Below are 20,606 nucleotides of genomic sequence, written 5' to 3'. Positions count from 1 at the left end.
AGTTGCTAAATTCCACTCTTTCAGAAGGTGTTCGGCATTTAAAGGTGGCCTAAAGAACATGCAGATGGACTGGCCCTAAGTAATGTGTTGCTCAGGAAGTGACAGGATAATTAAGTTTCTATGGCTTAGAACTTGTAAGTTGACTTTGCTTCTTCACACACGTCGGAGATTTTCTTCAATTTCTTACCCCCTAAGTGTTACTTTGACTGGCTCAGACTTTGTGGCTGTAAGGTAATTATAGACACAAAGACAATTAAATTGCAAAGGAGGATATTTTAAAGGCACGTGGGAATCCCTTGAAAAGGTAATGTGCATATTTTCATGACTAAATATTTTAAGCATTAAGTAGTCATATTCTCCGATGTTAGATGAGGCAATAGATTTGCCAATGCATGTAGATGAACCCCATTTAATCCCTATATACCTCTGACTGCAATTTATGCTGTCAGAGAACCCCCCCTAAATAATGGGTTTGCTTTTCTTCTGAGGGAAGGAAGCTAGTGAAGGGAGTATGCTCTTCAGTCTCAGATCAAGTGAAAGATCCAAAGGTTTACAATAGGATTAAGAACTGCAGCATCCCAATGGAGAGATTATTCCACCCACAGAAAAAAAAAAAAAGTGTGCATTTTTCACTGTCTCAGAAGAGATGGGATCCAGAATGGGCTAACATCTCCCCAGCTCTTCTTTTTTTCTCAATTAACTCAGTTGTTTCCAATGAAAGTGTCACAGCTCTCATAATTCTTTTTTTTACTTGTCTCTTTTCTAAATAAAATTTTACTTATTTCACTACAACTTTAACATTCTCCCAAACACATCCTGAATATTAACAGCTAAGCAGAATGGAGTAACCCTGCCAGGCTGGCACCAGAAAGCTGAAGTTCCTTGGGCATCCCAAGGAACTTGGCAACTATTGGGAGACTCCTGAGGGCTCTGATGGCATCCATAAGTTTCTGGGATGTAATCTATTGAACTGTCACTTTTAACAATTTGGGGCTGTGGGGAATGTTATGTCAAACATTTTCCCATCTCTGCATATCACCTTGTGAAGATTAGGGATCCTGATGGAGTGAAATGGCTGCATCTCTGTGTGGATTGCGTGTGCTTTCAACCCCTGGAGAAGAAGAAAGCATTCATAGTGGAGCAAAGACTTCCACCATGAGACAACGCTGAGTAGGAGAGGCAGGGTCACACCTGTAGGATGCTATAAGGAAAAGGTGAAGGAGCAAGCTCTTTGCTTCAGAAAGAAGGAAAGGAATAAGCTACAACAGCGAAGATATGTTGCTTCAACTGAGCCAGGAAGTTCAAACATAAGGAAGAAGGGTAATTAATTTCTACAGCAGAGCTCTGAGAGTTTACAATAAACTCTCAGATGGGCAGAAATAAAAGCTTGTCCTGAATTCTCCCTTTCTGAAAGAAGAGAGCACTGAGCATAATATCAGAAAGAGCAGTCTGATGGAAATGAGCACTGCTGCATGTTTTTCTGGCTGAGAGAACGGTGTGCAGTACGTCAGGGCTTGGCACGTGGCAGAAGGTCAGAGCCGATTCTGAGAACCCAGTAACAATAGAGTCATCATGGACACAGGTGCTTCCGGGATTGATCTTGCAATTTGGCTGTTTCCAATTAAATGTGAAGCAGCTGTGGCCCTTTATCTGCTCAAGTCACTGGAATCCATCTGAGGGGAAACTTTCTCCCATCTCCTCCTCTCTCCCCACCCCAAGCATGCAGCTCTGCTTTCTGAAGACAGGGAGGGGCAGGGATGGCCGGTTGGCAAAAGCCCCACAAAAAAAAGTTGCCTTTCTTATCTCAGGGCAAAGCAATGAGATACTGATTCAGCCATTCATTTTCCAATGCCTTTATTTGGGGACAAGGAGGACAGCCAGCAAAATAAGAAGCAAATACGAATGGTGTTGAAGGTTGTCAGGCAAACAGATTTGGGACACTTTCCCTCAGGCAACAGAAGAAACAAATGAAGCCAACGTGAGGATAAGTTCTCAAGTGTTTATGGCATTGTTCTGCATGCTGAGTACAACAGGGTTTATTTTACAGAAAGGGATTGAGCTTTAAAGAAGGTATTTTCAATAGTCAGCTGGTGGGATTCTAGAAGAAGCTCAGGAAGGTCAGCACTGGGCCACCAGGCAGATCAACAGGAGCTAGGGGATTTTAGAAATCCAGTCGGTGAGAGCTCCCAAATAGCTCCACACCAGCTAAATGGACTTTATATGACCTTTTCTTTGCCAGTTCATGGATTCTGGAACTATCACACCCCTCCATGTCTTGGCTATCTCTTCTAGCCTGCCAAAGTCTCACTTTACTCTTCCCCAGTACCTTAAGAAAGGGAGAACTTGGCTCAAATTTGTGCTTGTCACTAGACAACAGAAATGTTAAAGAGCAGCCATTTCACAACCCATGCTTAGCATTTTGGACAAAGGAAGCCAACAATCTCCTGACTTTACCCAGCTTGTATGTAACTGAAAGGACAAACAGCTTTGGTCTTTGTCCTGTTTCACTCTTCCCAAGGCTTTTCTGATACACAGGAACAGTACTAATTATTTTCTAAAAAGGTATTCTCTTGTCCTTTCTGAAACTGAAATGGACGGCAGAGCTTAAATGTCATACCAGACCACCCCACCTATTTATGGTATCACTGCTTCATTATTATTGAACATAAAGATCAGACTACTAATCATTTCGATAATAATAATAATCATACTGTAATAATCATACAGGAACAGTATGATTATTAAAGAAAAATAGTATTTTCTTTTTTGGCAAGGCAGCACTGGTATAAGTAGGATGTAGCACAAGTGTTTTGCTAAAGTTACTTTCATCATTTCAAATAATGGGGCTTCTGACTTAACCTGAGAAAGATTGTCCTGCAAATTACTGTCAAGAAATCATTGATATTCAGCCAAAACCACCCTCAGTTTCAACATGATATACCTCCAAACATTCCTATGTGCCAGCTCAAATTGTTCCTCTTCATCCTTCTGTGCACAATCCATCCTCAACAATCCTTTTTTCAATTCCCGTGGCCAAAACATAAGCATGCAGCTGATTCAGTTTTTTCCACCCTTGCATTTTTTCCATGTGCTGTCCACCCCCACCAATCTCTACATTACAGTCCAGCTGATCTTCCCTGAACACTATCCAATTTTTCAATTGTCAGTGCCAGAATGCAATGCAGCGGGCTTGACTCCCTTATACAACTTACTTGGAAGTAAAGCAGAAATGTCTCTTTTGGGTTTCAGCAGAGGAGAGAAATACCTCTTATTTCAATGTATGGCTCCACAAGAATCAAGATGAAAACACCTGCATGTCTATAATCCATAAAATAATTTCTGCTTGCAAGCAGCTCAGAATTTGTTGAGCTTCTACCTGTTTATTCTATGTATACATGTGGTTAGTATAGCCACTATCCTGAAACGGTTCCTCTTCTGGCCCTTTCTAACTGTTTTCAAATGCTTTTATCTTTTAAAAAGGAAAGAGGGGGGCAAAAAAAGAAGGGTAGACAAAAATGCAAGGTTCCTTAAGACTCTCAATTACAGCAACATAACCCCAACATCACAACAATTAACTGGCTGTGCTTTCTGAATATGCCGTCAACTTTTGTCATAACTGTGTTTAACTAGACTGCCTTTTGCACCTCGCCCAGAAATCATAAAATACAAGCTATTCTACAAAAGAAAGACAAAATGGTTTGCAGCAGCCTCCTCATTTCTAAGGGGGAGCCCCAAGCACTTCTGATGGCTACAGCCCCAGCTGTAGGACAACAAAAATACAGACCCTGATGTGCAGGTCTGGGAGTCTCTTTTTTTCTAAAGGCAGCAAGCTGTTTCCTGTGAATATATTTAAATTATCTTTACTTAAACTTTCTATAATCTTCTACTGTTTCTGCACCTTGAGTAATGCGATTCAGTGGCAAATCTGGATTTCTTTACCACGCCATTTATTTTTCTTTCTGTATTCTCATATAAGACTGGATGATCTGCCTGGATCATCAGACCATAGGAAAACATACAGAGCATCTAATCTTTATGGAGTACAACCATATGCTCTCTCTCAACTCAATCCAGTACTCACGCACAACAGTATACCCTTTAATAAAGTTTTGTATGTTCAGTGTTCAGAACAGATCCCACTGGAATTAGAGTACTAGTCCAGACAAAGGGACCAACCTACCTAACAGTCTGGTCTGGAGCTGGGAACAGAAGCTACCAAGTGTAGGATAATTCAACTGAGGACATATGCATTGTTCTAGGTAGCAGTCCAAGTCCACTTGCTTTCAAGTATGTTTTCCCCAGGGACTGCCAATTTTAGGGAAGATGTCATGAACAAGAGACACTGCTGCCAAGGTAGGGGAATACATACACAGAGGTGCCCCATATTGCAAATAAGTCAATATTAAGCAGTGGCTTTTTTTCAAGTTTTCTGCCCCATCACGTTATTTCAAGTCTGTGAGGACGTGTATAGACATATCCCAAGACCATAAAGAGCAGAGACTATTCTTGGACATCTCTCACACTACTGTATCTTTCTTTCTTCTCAAGGGCTTGCAAACAGCCAATAAATTAATAGTTTCACAATTTCCAGTTGAAATACTTTTCATGGGAAGATGATACTTTCAACCCGATGAAAATTGCTGAGGAAAGTGCTTGCTTCCCTGAGAGGAAAGTTTCTTTGTCAGAAACCTAGGAATGGTATACCTCAGCTGTTTTGGTATAGTTTGCTTAGTTTGTCTGTTTTGCTGTATTTTTAGACACAGGCATTTTTGTTGATTTTAGCCAAAATTTCCAGCTCCAGTCAGTTACAGTGTTTACTGCTCTTCCCCGAGCCATGTTGACTTTTCTCCCTCTGCCAAAGTGCTTTTTAAACCTCCCCTGAATATATTCTCTTCCTTGTGTTTGATAGCTTTTTCTTCCTCTTTTCCCCATTGTTATTTAAGACTGTGCTTTTATTGCTCAACATATTCCAAGAAGCATTTAGGATAAATGCTCTGTCAAAGACACTTATGTACAGTTGAGCCATATTATATTCTATATGAATCATTGCGGATGTTTCACAAACAAGGTTAGATCAGCCAGATTTTCCAACTATATTAAACATAGCTTTTTCAGACATGGTCTACTAGCCCTGCGATTAATCCTCCATATTGAAACTCACCTCATATTTGGACCATGTCATGTCTGCCCACCAGGGACAGGAGCATGCTGCTAACACTTTCTTCTAATGAGGATAACAATCCTATGACAGAGCAATCTTGGCCAATTTTTATCTGCAGAATGCAGGGGAAAGGCTAACTTTGCAAAGCTAGATGGTCTCTCACCATCCCTCCAAGTTTTATTGTCTATGATATCTTTAGGCAGAGACCTCATCTAAATGGCCAGGAAAGAGAAAAGTCTAGGGGAGGAAGGAAGTCTGTTTCACCAACTCAGGACAATTTTGTGCCATATTTTATCTTACCTAATGAAGATTGCCAAGAGCCTGGTAATCAATCCTTCTTGCCTGCTTTACTTGATCAGATAGATGGAGAAGCTCAGGAAATATTGAATAGCTTTTTACCTACCCACCACACTTTCCAATGTGCATCTGCTACATTAAATCTGGTCCTTCAGGCAAAACTGAAATTCCACCTGAGGAAGAGCAGCCTGACAGAGAGGCCTGAAAAATGAAGTTGGTGGCAGTCTACTGCCCTGCAATGAAGAAGCAACTAAAACCCCATGGAGAGAAAAAGATAAAACAGCTATGGGGGAAAATGAGCTGAATGAGATGTTTCTTGAATACAGAAAGAAACTGTGGCACATCTAATCTGGTATAGTGAAGCAACCGTGATATGAATAATGTCCCCAAGTGACAAAAACAGCCATTGAGGCTCTATGTTTCCAAACTCACACAATGGATGCTTTACAAAGCAGTTTTTGTCTGGAACTTGGGTGGGAAAGGGACGCTCCTCACCCCCTCACCCACCTCCTATAATAATGCAATAACCTTGCTTAGTCACAGAAAAAGGGAGAGAAAAAAGAAAAGGAAAGTGTTTAATAATCTATGGACAGCTGCTTACTTTCCAATTGGTTGTCCAGGAGGGGTGTGCTCCACTTCAAATCCTGCTTGTCTCAGTACATCAATCACAGTGTTGTTACCCAGGAAGTGACCTAAAATACAAGTAGAAAATAGCACTGTCAATCAAACCGCTCCTCTCACTCACTTGAGTTTCTCCTGTTGGAACAGTAGGTTTGGGAGGCAAGATTACCAGAAGCTAGACCAGCTCCAAAAGCAAGAAAGGCACGTTATGCAATTTGTTGTAATTCAGACTCAGCTATTCACCACGTAGCCCACTGCAGCCTTTGGCAATGGCCAGAGGAAGAGACAGCATACAGCCCGATACGGTGGTCTTCCATCTTATTTACCCCTCCCTCTCCTCACATGGCCAAGGGACTGGATGGATAAAAGAAAACCTAGATGAATTGCTAGTCTTGTCTTCCACTGTGGCCATTTTTAGTATGTGCAGGGACTAAACAAACTTCTAACATGGATATCAGAATGACCCTGCAGTGGCAAAAAAAATATTACTAGGGCTTTGACTCATGAACTGGAACAACTTACAAGCCCAGATGTCCACCCGGCCCATCATCGTTCATGGACATCTGCTTATGAAGAATCTCTGAAGCTGCTGTACTGCACGAACAGTGCTTATCTACCTAAAATGGCAGTTGAATTACTGGAATTGCTTCATCAACACTCAGCCACCTGCACAGCAGGGTTGAGAGGAGCTGGGATGGTAACCTTATCTCTCCCAAAACATGAAGATTTAGTTCAGTAAATCAGGGCTCTTCACTAGAAGTGTAAAGGTCGCATTCCTATTCACGGAAGTAACAAAGAGCTCAATAAGTATTGCAGTATGTACGGGCCTTGAAAGAGTTTACTTAAGGGAGTCCTATATACTTGAGGACTGAACCAAATCCCACTGGAGTCAATGGGAGCCCTCAAAGGGCTTTGGGTACAGACTCAATAAGGCAGTGTAATCTCTCCAAAGCTTTCAACTTATTGTCAGAGTACCACATTGTTTTCAGGATGGGTTAGACGTATAAAGTAAGGGGCAAGAAGTCCACTAACAGGTTTATTAAAATCCACGTAGCCCAGTAACCTGTCTCCAACTGTAGCCTGTGGTGAATGTTAAAGGTATATAAATACATACGTGAATGACACTGACAAAGGACAGAACAATCCTCCTCCATTACATCCATTAGCTTCCAGCTCTGCACGGCTGGGTGACCCCCATTTACACCCAGGTCATTGCATCTCACTGCCAGCTCTGAATAGACCAATTCACCACGAATGTGCTCAAGCCTCTGCCTCCATGTACTTTTTGCCCTGTGACATCTTGCAGCAGGGAGTTCCACCACGTGCTGCGTGTAAAAATGCACTCCTCTGGTTTGCTGCTGCTTGGAGAGTGTGTGCTTGCCTTAAGCATAGTGTAAGTGTTTGCAGGAGATGTTCGTAACTGCCCGGCTCCATACCAGAGCCAAATGCTTTGCATAGAAAAAACAAGGCAGGCAGGACATGCCTGAGTCTCTCCGTGCATGCCACTGTGTAAGGACCTGCCATAACCATCAGCAGAGTCACCCCTAGGACACTTCATCCATACTGCACAAAGTTGTTATGAATTTGAGAGTAATTCAGTCCCCAGTATTCACTAAGCCTGCATCTCTCTGCTCACACTGCCAACAAGGGCGCTAATTCGCATCAGTTGTGGGAATGATGTAGTCGTATGGCTTTTAGTGCAACTTGCAAGCACTGGTAAGAGCTTTTAGCCAAATGACATTCCTTTAAATGATTAAACATACATTTGCAGAGCCCTAGTGTGTTCCAGGATTCCTCCACTTCCTTTTAAGAAAACTCAAAATTTGATTTTTCCCTGACTAACTTACTTATAACAAAAGCCAAAGAAGCAGAGAGCAGTCCCAAAAACGTGTTACACACCCTCAGAGATTCAAGAAATGAGACATTTGTGAGTGATTAACTGGATTTGATCATATCCTGTCTTTTTTATGCAGTGGCCAAGGCAAACAAAGGTCCCCATTCTGTCACTGGCAAAGTGACACTGAGGAACCAAAGTCAAAGGTGTCAAAGTCAGAGATGTTTCTGAGTCCATGGTACAACGCTCTACCTTCCCTGAACCAGAGTCTCAAATGCCAAGAGATTTCTTATTGTAAACAATTGTCCTGAATCCAGCAAATCTTTGACATCATGACAGTAGAAAAGAACCCAATTTTAACCGCTTTAAACCCAGGAAAAAAAGTAACTATGCAACAGCTCTGATTCCTCATCCACAAAACAGTAGGACTGTCAACAACATCAGCTCTTCAGCAAAGCCCGTGAGCCCCTTCAAGTGATGGATGAAGATCAAAAGGTGATCCTCCTGGACTTCCCATTCCTGCCCTCTATGTGGAGACCATGATGAAAGCTGCTAGCTCGTTGGACTGGTCATCTGCTGTGCAGGATGGCAGAAAAACATAAGCGTGGTGAGATGTGTGTTTCCACAGGGTAGGTCACCCTGAGCCGTTCAGTCCTCTGCCATACCCCTTTCTCTTGGGAGCTGTCCTCCAGCTATCTGGGAGTTTGTGTCTGATTTGGACTGCAATTACAGGGAACAGAGGAGGTTCCTGCCAAGGTAAAACCCACCCATGTGAGGAATGAATGTCCCCAGGACCTCTTCTGAGACCAGGGACTGAATTTTCCATATCACAAATCTCCTTACCCTCTGCTCCAAGCTTGAGGCTTATTCCTTTAATTTTGCCTTTCCTAACATGAAGGAATACCAGCTTCCATTAAAAAAACCCTACCAAACTCCAAATCCCTGAACAAATTAAAATCTTCATTACAAACTTCAATGTGAACATAGTTATTTCATTTTAGGTCCACAATTCAACACATACTAAAATATTTTCAATGCCCCAGTTCAACCAAGAGAAAAGAAATCAAAACCATAAACCAACTTCAAGCTGACCCTCAAATAATTTTCCATTCCATATACATCAACAGAGCCTGAAGCTTTAATAACCACTAGGAAATGGCATGAGCAGGTCTTTGCAAAGCTTTACCTTTAGACTCCGCTTAAAATTTTCCTGTTTGTATTATCCCATGTACATCTGGGTAAATCACCACCCATCTCACCATCAGCTTGCCCTGTTAATACATCCTTTCCACCTGATCGCAAGATTTCTATACGGACCAGCTCTGACTTCTGTGTGTCTTAACTTCTCTGCTCTGCTCTCTGAAATCACAGAATTCACATATTGTGGTTGGTTTTGTATCCATCTGTTTATTTTACGTCACAGTAACGCTGTTGTGGCCAACTCATTATCTCGTTATGCACACTACAAGCAACTTGAAGTCATGCTCTACCTCAGTGATGGAAAAACTGAATATATGCATGCTCAGACCAGCAGCCTTGCCACCCAACACAGACATCTTCCCAACAGTGATCCGTGGTATCCCATGGCAAGGAGCTCCTCAGGATCTGAGATATGTGGAAGAGGAAGGTTTGAGGAAAAAGGCGGCATTTGAGAGGTCCAGTGCAGGTGGGTAAAGTGAAACATTAGAACACCCTCAAGTCATTGCTGTACTTCCAGGGTTAAAAGAATTCCTGGAAGAAATGTCTCAGCTTACCTCCTGCTACTAAGTCCATCATAATTATCCTTCTCAGTCTTAAAATCCAGGAAAATTTTCTATATGAGAAATTTCTTACATAAAATGACTCTCCTTGGTCACATACAACTTGAGATAAGCATTCACTTGTTAGATATTGACAACACTATAATACTTTTGACAGCTTATGGAATGTAATGAAAACCAATTTAACCTGTATATTAGAGACAATTAAGCTCAGCATCAGTGAAAAACAGCAAATCCCTGCCTCTGGCTGTCCATATGTGCAAAAAGTATATGTAATAATTGCCAGATTTTTTATAATATCGTGGATTTAATTTTTATTTATAGATATAAAAAATGAACTTTTATATATATATGTGTTTGTGTGTGTATGCTTCTGTTAAAAACTTTTAAAAATTTCTCTGCCTGGCCTGGAAATTGTCATTTAAAAAAAAATCAAGAAAGTGTAACTATTGAAAAGTTAGTCATCTAGAACATATCAGACAGATTAGAGAGACAGGGCAATGCTCTTGCTTCTCCATCACTATTCCCTCTTCAGTCTAAACCTGAATAAACTATTTCTGCAGTTAACCAAATTTACCTTGACAGCTGATGAAAACTGGATCCAAGAGGCCAGAACACCAACTGCCTTGGGAAATCCATGCAAGTATGGGAAGAGGAGAGAAAGCAGACATAAAAGATTTTCTAGATAGGGACTTGAAGTGAAAGTCTGTACTTGGGCATGGAGATACGCAGTACAGCCTCTCCTAACAGTTTAAGATGAAAAAAAAAAAAAGTGTGGATGCAGTCCTTCCACCCTCTAAGGGTAAGGAGATACTCATGGGATTTGCTTGAGGACAAGACCCAGTGCTGAACACAGAGTCGTTTCATAGTTTGAAGAGTCATTTCACAGTTTGAACACAAATGCAGTGGAGTGGCTAGCATGGCTCACTGCACTTGGGGGGTGTTTCTTCATTAAATTTGATAAGGCCAAGATTATTCTCCTTTCACTTATGTCTTTTTTTTTCGAGACAGAAGATCTGGAGACACTGGAGGAACACATTATACAGCAAGGTTGCTAACATTAATCAAACACCTTCCATCCCTGGTTTCCTTTTTTATTTTTAATTAAGAACCGTGCTTTGGACTGCACAAAGCAGATGCATGTAACACATTTCCTTATCTCCCCAAGGTTTCATTTTTCATTGGAAGAAAGAAAGAATAAACCACTTTGGTATTTTACTAAAAGGTGAAAAATACATGGTTTCCTTAAAGCATGTGCATGCACACCCACACCCACTGCTGAAAAAATGCATTTTCTTCCTTTCTTAGTGGAATATCCTGAGGCGGAGAGAAATACACTTCTCAGCCAACTCTAACAGTAACAACCACGTATTTTCTAATTGACCACAGAAACTAAAGCTCTCCTTTAACATTTCAGACATTCTGGTGACCCCCATCAATAGCATACCTAAGCATAAGGTTGCACCCCTCAAAAGTTAAGTGAACTTGGGTGTTCCTACACAGAAAAATATAACCTTGTTTTGATGACAGAAGCAGAAAAAATGTTTTTAAGCAAATGTTATGTACTTTATCTAGGTCTAGAGATCTACTACAAATTACTTTGTCTCTTCATTTCACTATTCTTTGTTCCACGGCTTAGAAGGATAAAGGGGTACAAAGGAGCAGGAGATAATTCCCTCACAAAGGACCTCCATTGCCAGAGTCTTTGAAGTTGTGCTAAAAAAGCCTTGCTAGCCCATTAGCTGACACACAGCAGAAACCTGAACTGTTTCCATGCACACTACAAGCAGAGCTATTTTCTGCACAATTAGTCATAAAAAGGGCCAATGTAAACTGTGTCGGGAGGTCTCAATTCTTTACATTCTCCACACAGTGAATCAGACGTTATGTATAACGTTTTGTTGCCATTTAGACCTCGGGCTGCTTTGCAATCAGGAGGCAGCAGTCTCTATTCCTCCTTCTCTCTCGATGCTGATTTTCAAGCCTTTTGGCACCACCAGAGTGTTTATGGTAGTTAGACTTCATAAGAGTTAGTGTAGACAAAAATGCAAATGCCAAAAGCTGCACGTTCACAGTTGGGACAAATACTTACTGGTTCATTTGCTTGCTGCCTCCAAAAGTATGCCTCCATTTCTCTTATTCTGAGAATGGTCAAACTTAATATTTTGGAAGCTGAATGATGTCAAGAAGAGGCTGTGGCAAGGAGCTACAGCAAACAGTTCAGGCAATGAATTTTATCTGAATTTGCTAATTTCTCCATTATAATATTCCACTAACCCAATGGTCTCTGGGTAACAACATGAATTCACTGGGGGGAACCACATGACATCCCACATTACCATTTCCTGCCATGGCAGATGTCCCAGACCAATGATGGGGAATCAGTTTTGTGGATAAACACTCCAAATTTTTAATTCCCTTCCATTCCTCCTCCAGCATCATAGATGCTTCTATCCTTGCATCCAGCCATTCTTTGCTAATGAATATCAGCCTTTAAAAATTGGAGACTCTCTCACCCTTTCTCATGACGACTCAGATTTAGACCGCTATCGCTGCCAGAGGATTGCTCCTCTTTCTTCCTAAACCACTTACTTTCCTGAAATCTCACTCTAGTGGTAGGGATTGCCTTGAATCAGTATCTCGAGTGCACTTTAACAAGGAGCAAATGTTGGATTTGATCTTGTTGGAAAGATCTTGCTTTTGCAAGTTGGATCTAGATGTACCTAAAAGTTTCCTCCAGCCTGAGTATCCTTCTAATGTGAAGTGTCTTACCGGAGTATAAAGAATGACACCAGGTAATGGATCAGGTGGGTGATACGCAGCATCTAGTAATGAGTATGATGTTAGGGCTGCCTGAAAATCTTGATTTTAGATTTTACTGATAATATGAACAAAATTAATGCTTGTGGGGATCCAGCAGGGGAATTTTCTGGGAAGGACTGGAAGGACCCCAGTGTCCCCCCACCTCCCCCCAGTTAGTACGAAACAACGTGAGCTATACTGCATGCCAGAGGATGAGACATGCAGTGTATGTATCATCAGCATCCCAAATACATCCCTACCCACACCTCAGACAGACTAGATATAACAAAAGCTTCTTAGAGGCTGGTATTCAGGTTCAAATCAAGAGCTTTGTGTGGGCTTTCCAAAGAGAAAGTGACTTTCCAAGATACAGCACCAAACTGAGAGTGCCCTGGGGCAACTCCCGGGTAGTAACAGTACCCAAATACTATGGACAATAGATGCCATGAGAGACAAGCTCATGGCTGAGTGAACTGGCACCCCGCAGAAACTCAGCAGCCTCAGAGACCACCCACACTAGGTCTGTTGATGCTACCCCAAGCATCCTTGCCATTGAGGAGAGTGCTTGGCACTCAAACAAAGCTGGGAACTCTGCACCCCACCTTTCAGAAAAGTCTGTCACCCCAGGTTGCTGGTTTTTGCTCCGCTGCAGGACACAGTTTTGCACTTGGGAATTTCAGCATTATGCAAAAAGCTGGGGAGGAGAGCTGGAGATGCAGGGAACGAACTTTCTTCCTCCCCTGTTTGGCAGGAGTATCTGAGCCCAAAGCATGCCTTAAAAAATACTTTGTACAAGCCACGTGCAATGGTCTTGTAAAGCAGGCTTTCATCATAGCCTCCTTACATCATGCCACCCCTTCTCCAAGGCAGATGGAGAAATCTTTTTCCCTCTCGTTTGATGTTGTTATTCTCCACAGTTGTGAGGAACTGACTCATAGCCACTTTCGGACAGTCACGGGAAGCAAAGCAATAAAACATAAAAGGCCAAAGTGTGCAGCACTTTGAACGTCCAGCAATCCTCCCATGGCTCTCCTTTGTCCTTTCCTTGCATGTAATCACCTCTCTCCCTTCTCACCCCTGAGCACTTACAGAATATGCTCTGGAGAAAGGCTACACCGTAGCCAGGGGGAGAATGGAGCGACAAGGGGCCAAAAGTTGAGGAGGTTATTCCAGATTGACACCAGAGTAATGGAGCACAGATCTGTGTTTTCCTGCGGTGTCTTTGAGATCTGCAGTGCAATACTATACTGAGAGCGTCTCAGTCTGAAAGATGGACAGACTCCCACAGCTGCCTTCTATTTTCTTGCTGCCCCTCGATATAATAAACTCCCCTCATGTCTCTCCCCTTCTGCTCTTCCTCTCTGCTTAGCCCCTCTGAGCATCCCTCCTGCTGAGGGCATGGAGCTATTCTGGAGGCACCTAAATGTCACACACTGGAAATCCTTCCCTGGAAGTGGCCTGGAGTGCAATGCACAGAGCCCTCAACAGGCTCAGCATGAGATGGGACTGAGCTTACCAGTTTCAGACTGGTGCCATGCTGGCATAGCTCTCCGCTTTCAGACCCAAAACAGTGCCATCATGTGGGCTCAGCCACTCAGTTCTGTGCTATCTTTGAAGTCTTTGCATACCTTCCCTAGCAGACTTGCCCTAAATATACGAGGAGGAAAACAATAAAATGATTTTTTTTTTTTTTACAAAAAGCTAAATTTTCTTCAAGTCTAAACCAGCTGTTTCACTTAGGTTAAGAAAAACAACACAAGTGAGAACTGAAGTGAGGTCACCTCCCAAGCATCTCCTCTGGCCTCTATGTCAGACCACAGCAACAACTGAACTGTGTCAGACCAACACAACAACAGTGTTCATAGCTGCTTCAGACATTTCAAAATGAAGTGACTAGTCTAAGCTGGTCAGTCTCACTGGAGAGGATGAGCACCTCCACAGAGCAACTCATTCCAACATCTCAAATACCAGGCTTGGGAAGAACATAAGCTCTCTGTGCAATTCTCTCTCCATTGACCACGTGAGTTTAAATAGCTCCTTTAGCCTCAGCATCTATTAGACATGGCATGATGGCCCACCAAAATACCCTACCACAGCCCAGAAGCTCCTGAACGCTGCACAGAGCCTGTCCTCCCTTCCCCATCCTTCCCTCTTCTGCCCCATCCCCCACCTTTCTTGCCGTGCCAGAGTTTGCAAGGGAAGGGGAGCTGTGTCGATCTGTGCTGGACAACGTGCTCTGGTTGATTATGGGGCCTTTTGGGCTATTGCATATTCTAGCTTTATTTACATGGCATTAGAGGAGTTTTCCACAGAGAGAAAGCCCAACAGAGGATGACCCTTTCAGTACATATTCTTAAAGAAATAACTCACTGGATATCAAGGATCCAAGTTTAAAGGGCAGAGGAAGGTGGATGAGTAGCTCACAATATCCTATTACCTCAGCCCAGTATGTTTGCGATATGATGAATTCAATCCCTTCCTCACTATGCTAAGGAAAAGGTCCCTTGGGGGGTGAACAACAAAGCCTACAGCTGTGAAGTGTTTGTTTTCTAAAATATATTTGCTTGCTGGTATAAGCTGGAACAACTTACCAGGACAAGAAATCCATAGGAGGAAAATGACATGGGCAGGGCTGAAGTAAAGGTTTACCTGTTATTTTGTCCCCAGGTTTTGCTGTGAGTGAAGACAGGGCTTGCTCAGTCTGAGATACGGCATGGACGATGGTTATTGGCAATTTCCCCTATAGCAGAATGCCACGACTACACGAGGTTTTCTTTTCCTTTTTTTTTTTTTTTTAAGGTGCATGCTCCTCACTGAATCATGTTGTTGGGAACACATCTTTCTACACAAAGATGTGATGTAAGGTGTGACTGGAGGTGTGTACCAGCCATGGAGCTGTGTGACAGGGAACATGTCTCTGTGTCCCTCATGTGATCCTCTCCAATGGACAGGGCCAATATACAAAAACTTGGGAACTTCATCCATCCCCAGCACTGCAGCAGGAGACAAGGAGATGAGCCTGAGGAAAATCTAGAGAAAAACCAGCATCTCTAAGAGTCTTCTCAGGGTGCTGAGACATCTCTGAGACTGGCCCAACCAGCTAGGACCATCAGATTACCTAAGTGCAGATGGTCTGGTATGAACTGCTCTGTCTTTATGTACAATATTGTTTGCCAATTGTCATCAACACCTCAGGCAGCGAGGAAATCTGTAAGGAAATGCAGTCTCTTTTTTTGCCCAAGGTGCCTCATTAGTGTGCTTGCAGCCTTGCTGAAGTAGACAACACAGTCCCATCTGCACCAAAGTTATCAGCTCTTTTCACGTAAGCCACTGCTGGCCCCCACCCCGGACAGCTGCCACAGTAAAGTCCCAACAGCTGGCGCTAGGCAGGTAGCCTCCGAGCGAAGTGTTTCATATCCCATCGCAAATCCCCTGAGCCATCCTGAACTAGTCTGGAATGCACATGGACCTGGCTTGCCAAAGCCAGGCAAGGGTTGGTGTAGGGGGGAGAAAACTTGTTTCCATACCTCCCTGCTCTACGCTCGTACTTTGCAAAGAAGGTAACTGTGAACATGTTACTAAAACACCTATAATGACTTGACGGAGTCTGAGCTCAGGACAGCTTCAAGCCTTGGAAAGCTCCTTGGTTGGCAAAACAGCTTTTTGCATGCACAGTATCTCAATGAACTTGTGGAGATATTTCTGAGGCATGGCCCGGCAAGGACCAGATCTTGTGGGACCTCAGCTTTTCTTAGGACACAGCCAGTACTATGAAATGCAGCATCTTTGCCTGCCTTAGGCAAAGGCTTCTGGCAGGTAATAAGGATGTACTTAGTAGCTTGCTGTAGGCAATAAATAGTGGTGAGGACCCTGGTATATCATTGCAGGCTCTGGGAATCAGAGGTTTAGTGATTTCCAGAGCCGGACTATTGAGTTTGTCTAATCCCTTTTTGGCCTCATGGATGCATTTGGCTTCCACAATATCCTTTGGCGGCAATGTAATTATGCACAGTGTGAAACAGCATTTCCCTGTGTTTATTTTGAACTTGCCCATGGATCATTTCGTTAGGCTCCCCCCAGTTCCTCCAGTTTGCACAAGCACAGATCTAAACTGAATTTAAAAAAATTGTAATCTTGCTCTAGCGTGAGATTAAACCGTGCCAGGAAGGTTAGTTGGGGGCAACGTCTGTCAAATCTGTGAAATTACTTCAAAAGACTACAAGACAGGCTGTCATTTTCTGTTTAAAAATGAGCTTGAAAACCACAAATCAAAGCTCCCAGTTGACAGGACATGGATCCTTGCTTGTTCTTTCTGGTTTTGACCTCACAGTCAACTATTTTACAGACTATGCTGGTTTCTTCATCTTTTCCAGGAGCCTCTTTCTGGTGGTTTATTTGGATTGTGGATGTCTCACAAGTGAAAAATGTGGTGATGCCATAGCACAAAACACAGTGATTCCTCAGCAAATGTGCTGGAGCAGAGAGTACCGATGCTTTCTAGCCTGTTTCTCGAGCAGTGTCCTGCTGGCATAGGAAAATGGAAGCCATTTTACTAGACTTTTTAAAAAAGGAAGCTCTTCAAGAAAACCAAAACCTAGCCTCCTTAGTCAGTATCTTTTTACATATAAAAGCTTCACATTGTTAAGACCGTTGATGGTTCATGCTTTTCCCAGAAAAATCCAGCTGGCCACTGGATGTCACTGTTGCTGCAGAAAAACACACCAGAAAGTTCACAAATCAGGCTGTGAATAAGGTGAGGTGAAGTCACCCAAACCTGGAAATGGCCTTTTCTTTCAGTTAACCAGCACAGTGCCAGTGGCACTTGGAGGCCGCCCCGCCAGTGTGAACAGCTGGAGGCAAGGCGCACTCAATGGTGCTAAGGTCTCCATCACCATGTGAGGGCAAGTCCTCCACGGAGCTCATGGACCTGACTCACCCATGCCCAGATGCTTGTCCCCTCTTCTTGCTAGCTCCCCTCTGGTTTTGCTGAGATGTGTCCCCGCTGAGCCCTTGCGTCTGTACGACACATCCAACCTGGTCTCCAGTTTGGACTCAACCCTGTCTCTTCCACTATACAGCGGAGCACGCTGCAGCAAGCACATTTCAAGCTTGTCCTTGATCATGGATTAAAAGCAGTTACACATAGTTTTGCTCTGCGGGTTTAGCTGGTGCTGCTGAATGGGCAGTTTAGCATAGTTGCATGACTTTCAAGGTTTGAGCTAATACCTCCATTAAAAACAGTTCTGTGTTAGGTAGATCATTTGCCTCCTCTGAATTACACCAGGCATCTCCAAATCCACTCAACCACACAGGGGAAACCTGCCCTAGAAGACCTTCCTGAGCCTTTTAATTCAGCTAAGGATGCCTTTGCACCATTACGGTGAGCCTTGCCAGTGCAGGTAATGGACTTTTTCAAGGAGTGCTTTGAGACTGTAGGCTGAGGCCCTTCCCTCTGTGAAAGCAGGAGAAGCAAGCCCCAGGAGTCCAGAAAACCCTTTCAGGCTGGGGTCAGCAGGTGCAATGGTGCTGCTGTGGCATTTCAGGAGGTGTAAACTGGGACTTGCTTCCCACCTTACACTCCAAGCTCAAGGCTTGCTGCTTGATTCATGACTGTTCTAACACCAGGAAGCAAACCCACAAAATAAGGCAGATCAAAACAATGAACTGTTGCCCCTGAGGAGGGAAGGAAGGCAGGAACACACCGCAGACATTTGTTAAGCTGCTTAATATGGTGTTGCAAGACCTTCAGATATATGTGGTGTGGGAAGAGCTCTAGAGTACCTACATCTGGAGATCTGTCTCTTTTGAAGTGCAAAGCATGCCCAAGGCTGTGGAATAATAGAAAACTGGGCTAGAAAGTACTTATTTTAGTCTATCTAAATGTCATAAAATCAGGATCAACTCTGCCTGGGCACGATGGATCTGATCAGCTTTGACCCTGTGATTGTTGGTATAAGTTAGGAAAAGGATCTCCATAGGACCCTTTACCACAATATTTTTAAAGCATTAGGAGATTGCTTGGCTGTGTCTTTATTATTTTTTCTTTCTTCAAAAGCAAAACAGAAGAAAGAAATGCTTTGGGAAGGACAGACAGTCCTTTGGCTAAAGATCCTGTGGTAGAAGGAGCTTCTAGCCAGCAATGACAAAGACTCTACTAGGAGGATCAGTAAATCTTATCTATCAAAGAGACCGTCTGTGTAGTGGGAAAAGAACAGAAAATAGTCCTGCGGTATTCAGAGATTCTCAGTTGTAAAGGTGCTGTATGAATACAAACAGTGGTCACTCCCAAGCTCATATGCCACCTCTCTTGGACACCTCCTGACACAACCCAACAGTAATGAGATCCATCCTGCAAATACTTCCATTCGTAAGCTAATTCGTGCATGCAAACAGTCGTATCAAGCCTCCACATCCCTGTGCACAAAGAATACCTTGCCCACAGATGTTAAATTTAATTGACCAAAAGTCTTGGAAAGCTGTATTCCTGAAGTACTAATTAGTACATGCTGTGCCTGCGGAAAAGTTTTTTATTACAAATTTATTCCTAATTAGACTATCAAAAGTGTATCTACATTCCACTCATTACTATTTATCTTTGTGAATTCCACCCACACAGACCTATTCTCAGCCACATGGCCAAACATCCTGACTAATTTCAATTTAGGTTTTTTTCTGTATAAATGTATAAACACACAGATTTTCTACATACATCCATGTTCCGAGCAAGCAGAAATATTTGATTTGAATTACCACTGCATTACTCTGGTTTTACGCTGGTATAAACACTAGTGGTTTCCACTGTTATCTCCTGCTACCCAGCTGTGAATGTTGGAGAAAAGGAGCAACAAAGAAGATAAGCACAATGTATCTGAATATCTCTCTCATAGTATTGGTCCAGTGAGCAGACTTCTAGTGAAACCAAAAAGAGGGAGATTCAGTGATCCTGTTAGTTTTCCATGACACGGCTGTCCATTCTGACGCATGGTCACATCCAGAAGTTGAGTAAGTTATTATGGAAGTTTAGAAACCTCAAAATATACACAACAGATTTTCAAAAACATTGTGGTTACGTGGGTTCAAGCATGCTTGAGGAATATGTTAAAATCCAAGCAAACAATCTACGCCTTCGCCCCCTTTCTGTTAACACACGAGTGTGTGCACACATCACCAAGCTTGCATTGCAATTTGTAGCTCTGTTATTCATAGCCTTCATTAAAGAATAACAGCCTCTGTTTGAGTATCACGAGGCAAAATTGTTCGCACATGTGGACCAAATAGACACACCAAGGCTACACCCTTATGGTTTCTGAGTGACAAGCTTAATAAGATTATGCTTGATCTTTCTCTTAATAAAGCTGGATGACATTCAAGCAAAGCCTGGGTTTTGTTTTAATGGTACATTAAGGGAACCCAGAGTTTGGCACAGCTGGAGGCCTGAACCGTCGAACAAAACTTGGCACTGCCAGCATTCCCTTACGATCTCAGACCTCACATAATGAATATTTATATCTATATATACACACACGCACATATATTAAATACCTATCATTAGCTGGTCAGGGTCAATGCTCTGGGTAACAGAGCTAGATGTAGTACCAAGAATGATGATGGTTCTTTTTTCTTGTGTTATGAATCACACAAATTAAGCAACCCACAGTTTACAGAGCCTGCAACATGATGGACTGCTTTTAAACCACACATACCAAAAGGAAGGAGAACAACTCCAAGAAATAACAAAAACAAGAGAGAAGTGTCATCACCTTACTGTTTAAACCTGAACACAGCAGAACACGGAGACTCCTGCTTAACTTTAATAACGCCAGCAGCCTTAGCCGACTCCAGGGGAAGCAGTCATTTGCTTGAGATAAGTCAGGGCTCGCGTGTTTTGAAGCATTATGGGTTAGAAGCTAAATAGTGTTAGCTGAGTCACACTGATTTAAACCATCAATGCAACTGGCCCAAAGATTACAAAAGGCAGAACACAAAGAAATCACTTACAGGAACAGGTAAGATATAAAAATTCAGTATTATTTTGAAAAAAAGGGAAAAAAAAAAAAAAGAAGAATCCCTCCCCAAGTAAGCCTTTACTTTTGGAAAAGGAAAGCTTCCTTAAGGACAGACTCAGCAGTCC

General features: G+C 42.7%; 1 protein-coding gene across 1 annotated transcript in view; it reads right to left on the bottom strand.

Moving 5' to 3' along the window:
- The window catches only part of TRABD2B (TraB domain containing 2B), a 480,754-nt gene that overhangs the window by 41,345 nt on the left and 418,803 nt on the right, over positions 1–20,606 (bottom strand). Inside the window, exon 7 of the mRNA XM_009326602.1 lies at positions 6,060–6,150. Coding sequence (XP_009324877.1) covers positions 6,060–6,150 — 91 coding nt within the window. The remainder of the gene's footprint in view (positions 1–6,059; positions 6,151–20,606) is intronic.

Source organism: Pygoscelis adeliae, unplaced genomic scaffold (assembly GCF_000699105.1).
Source record: "Pygoscelis adeliae isolate BGI_AS28 unplaced genomic scaffold, ASM69910v1 Scaffold306, whole genome shotgun sequence".
Taxonomy (NCBI): Eukaryota; Metazoa; Chordata; class Aves; order Sphenisciformes; family Spheniscidae; genus Pygoscelis; species Pygoscelis adeliae.
The sequence above is the reverse complement of the archived record's forward strand: the minus strand, read 5'-3'. Positions and strand labels throughout refer to the sequence as shown.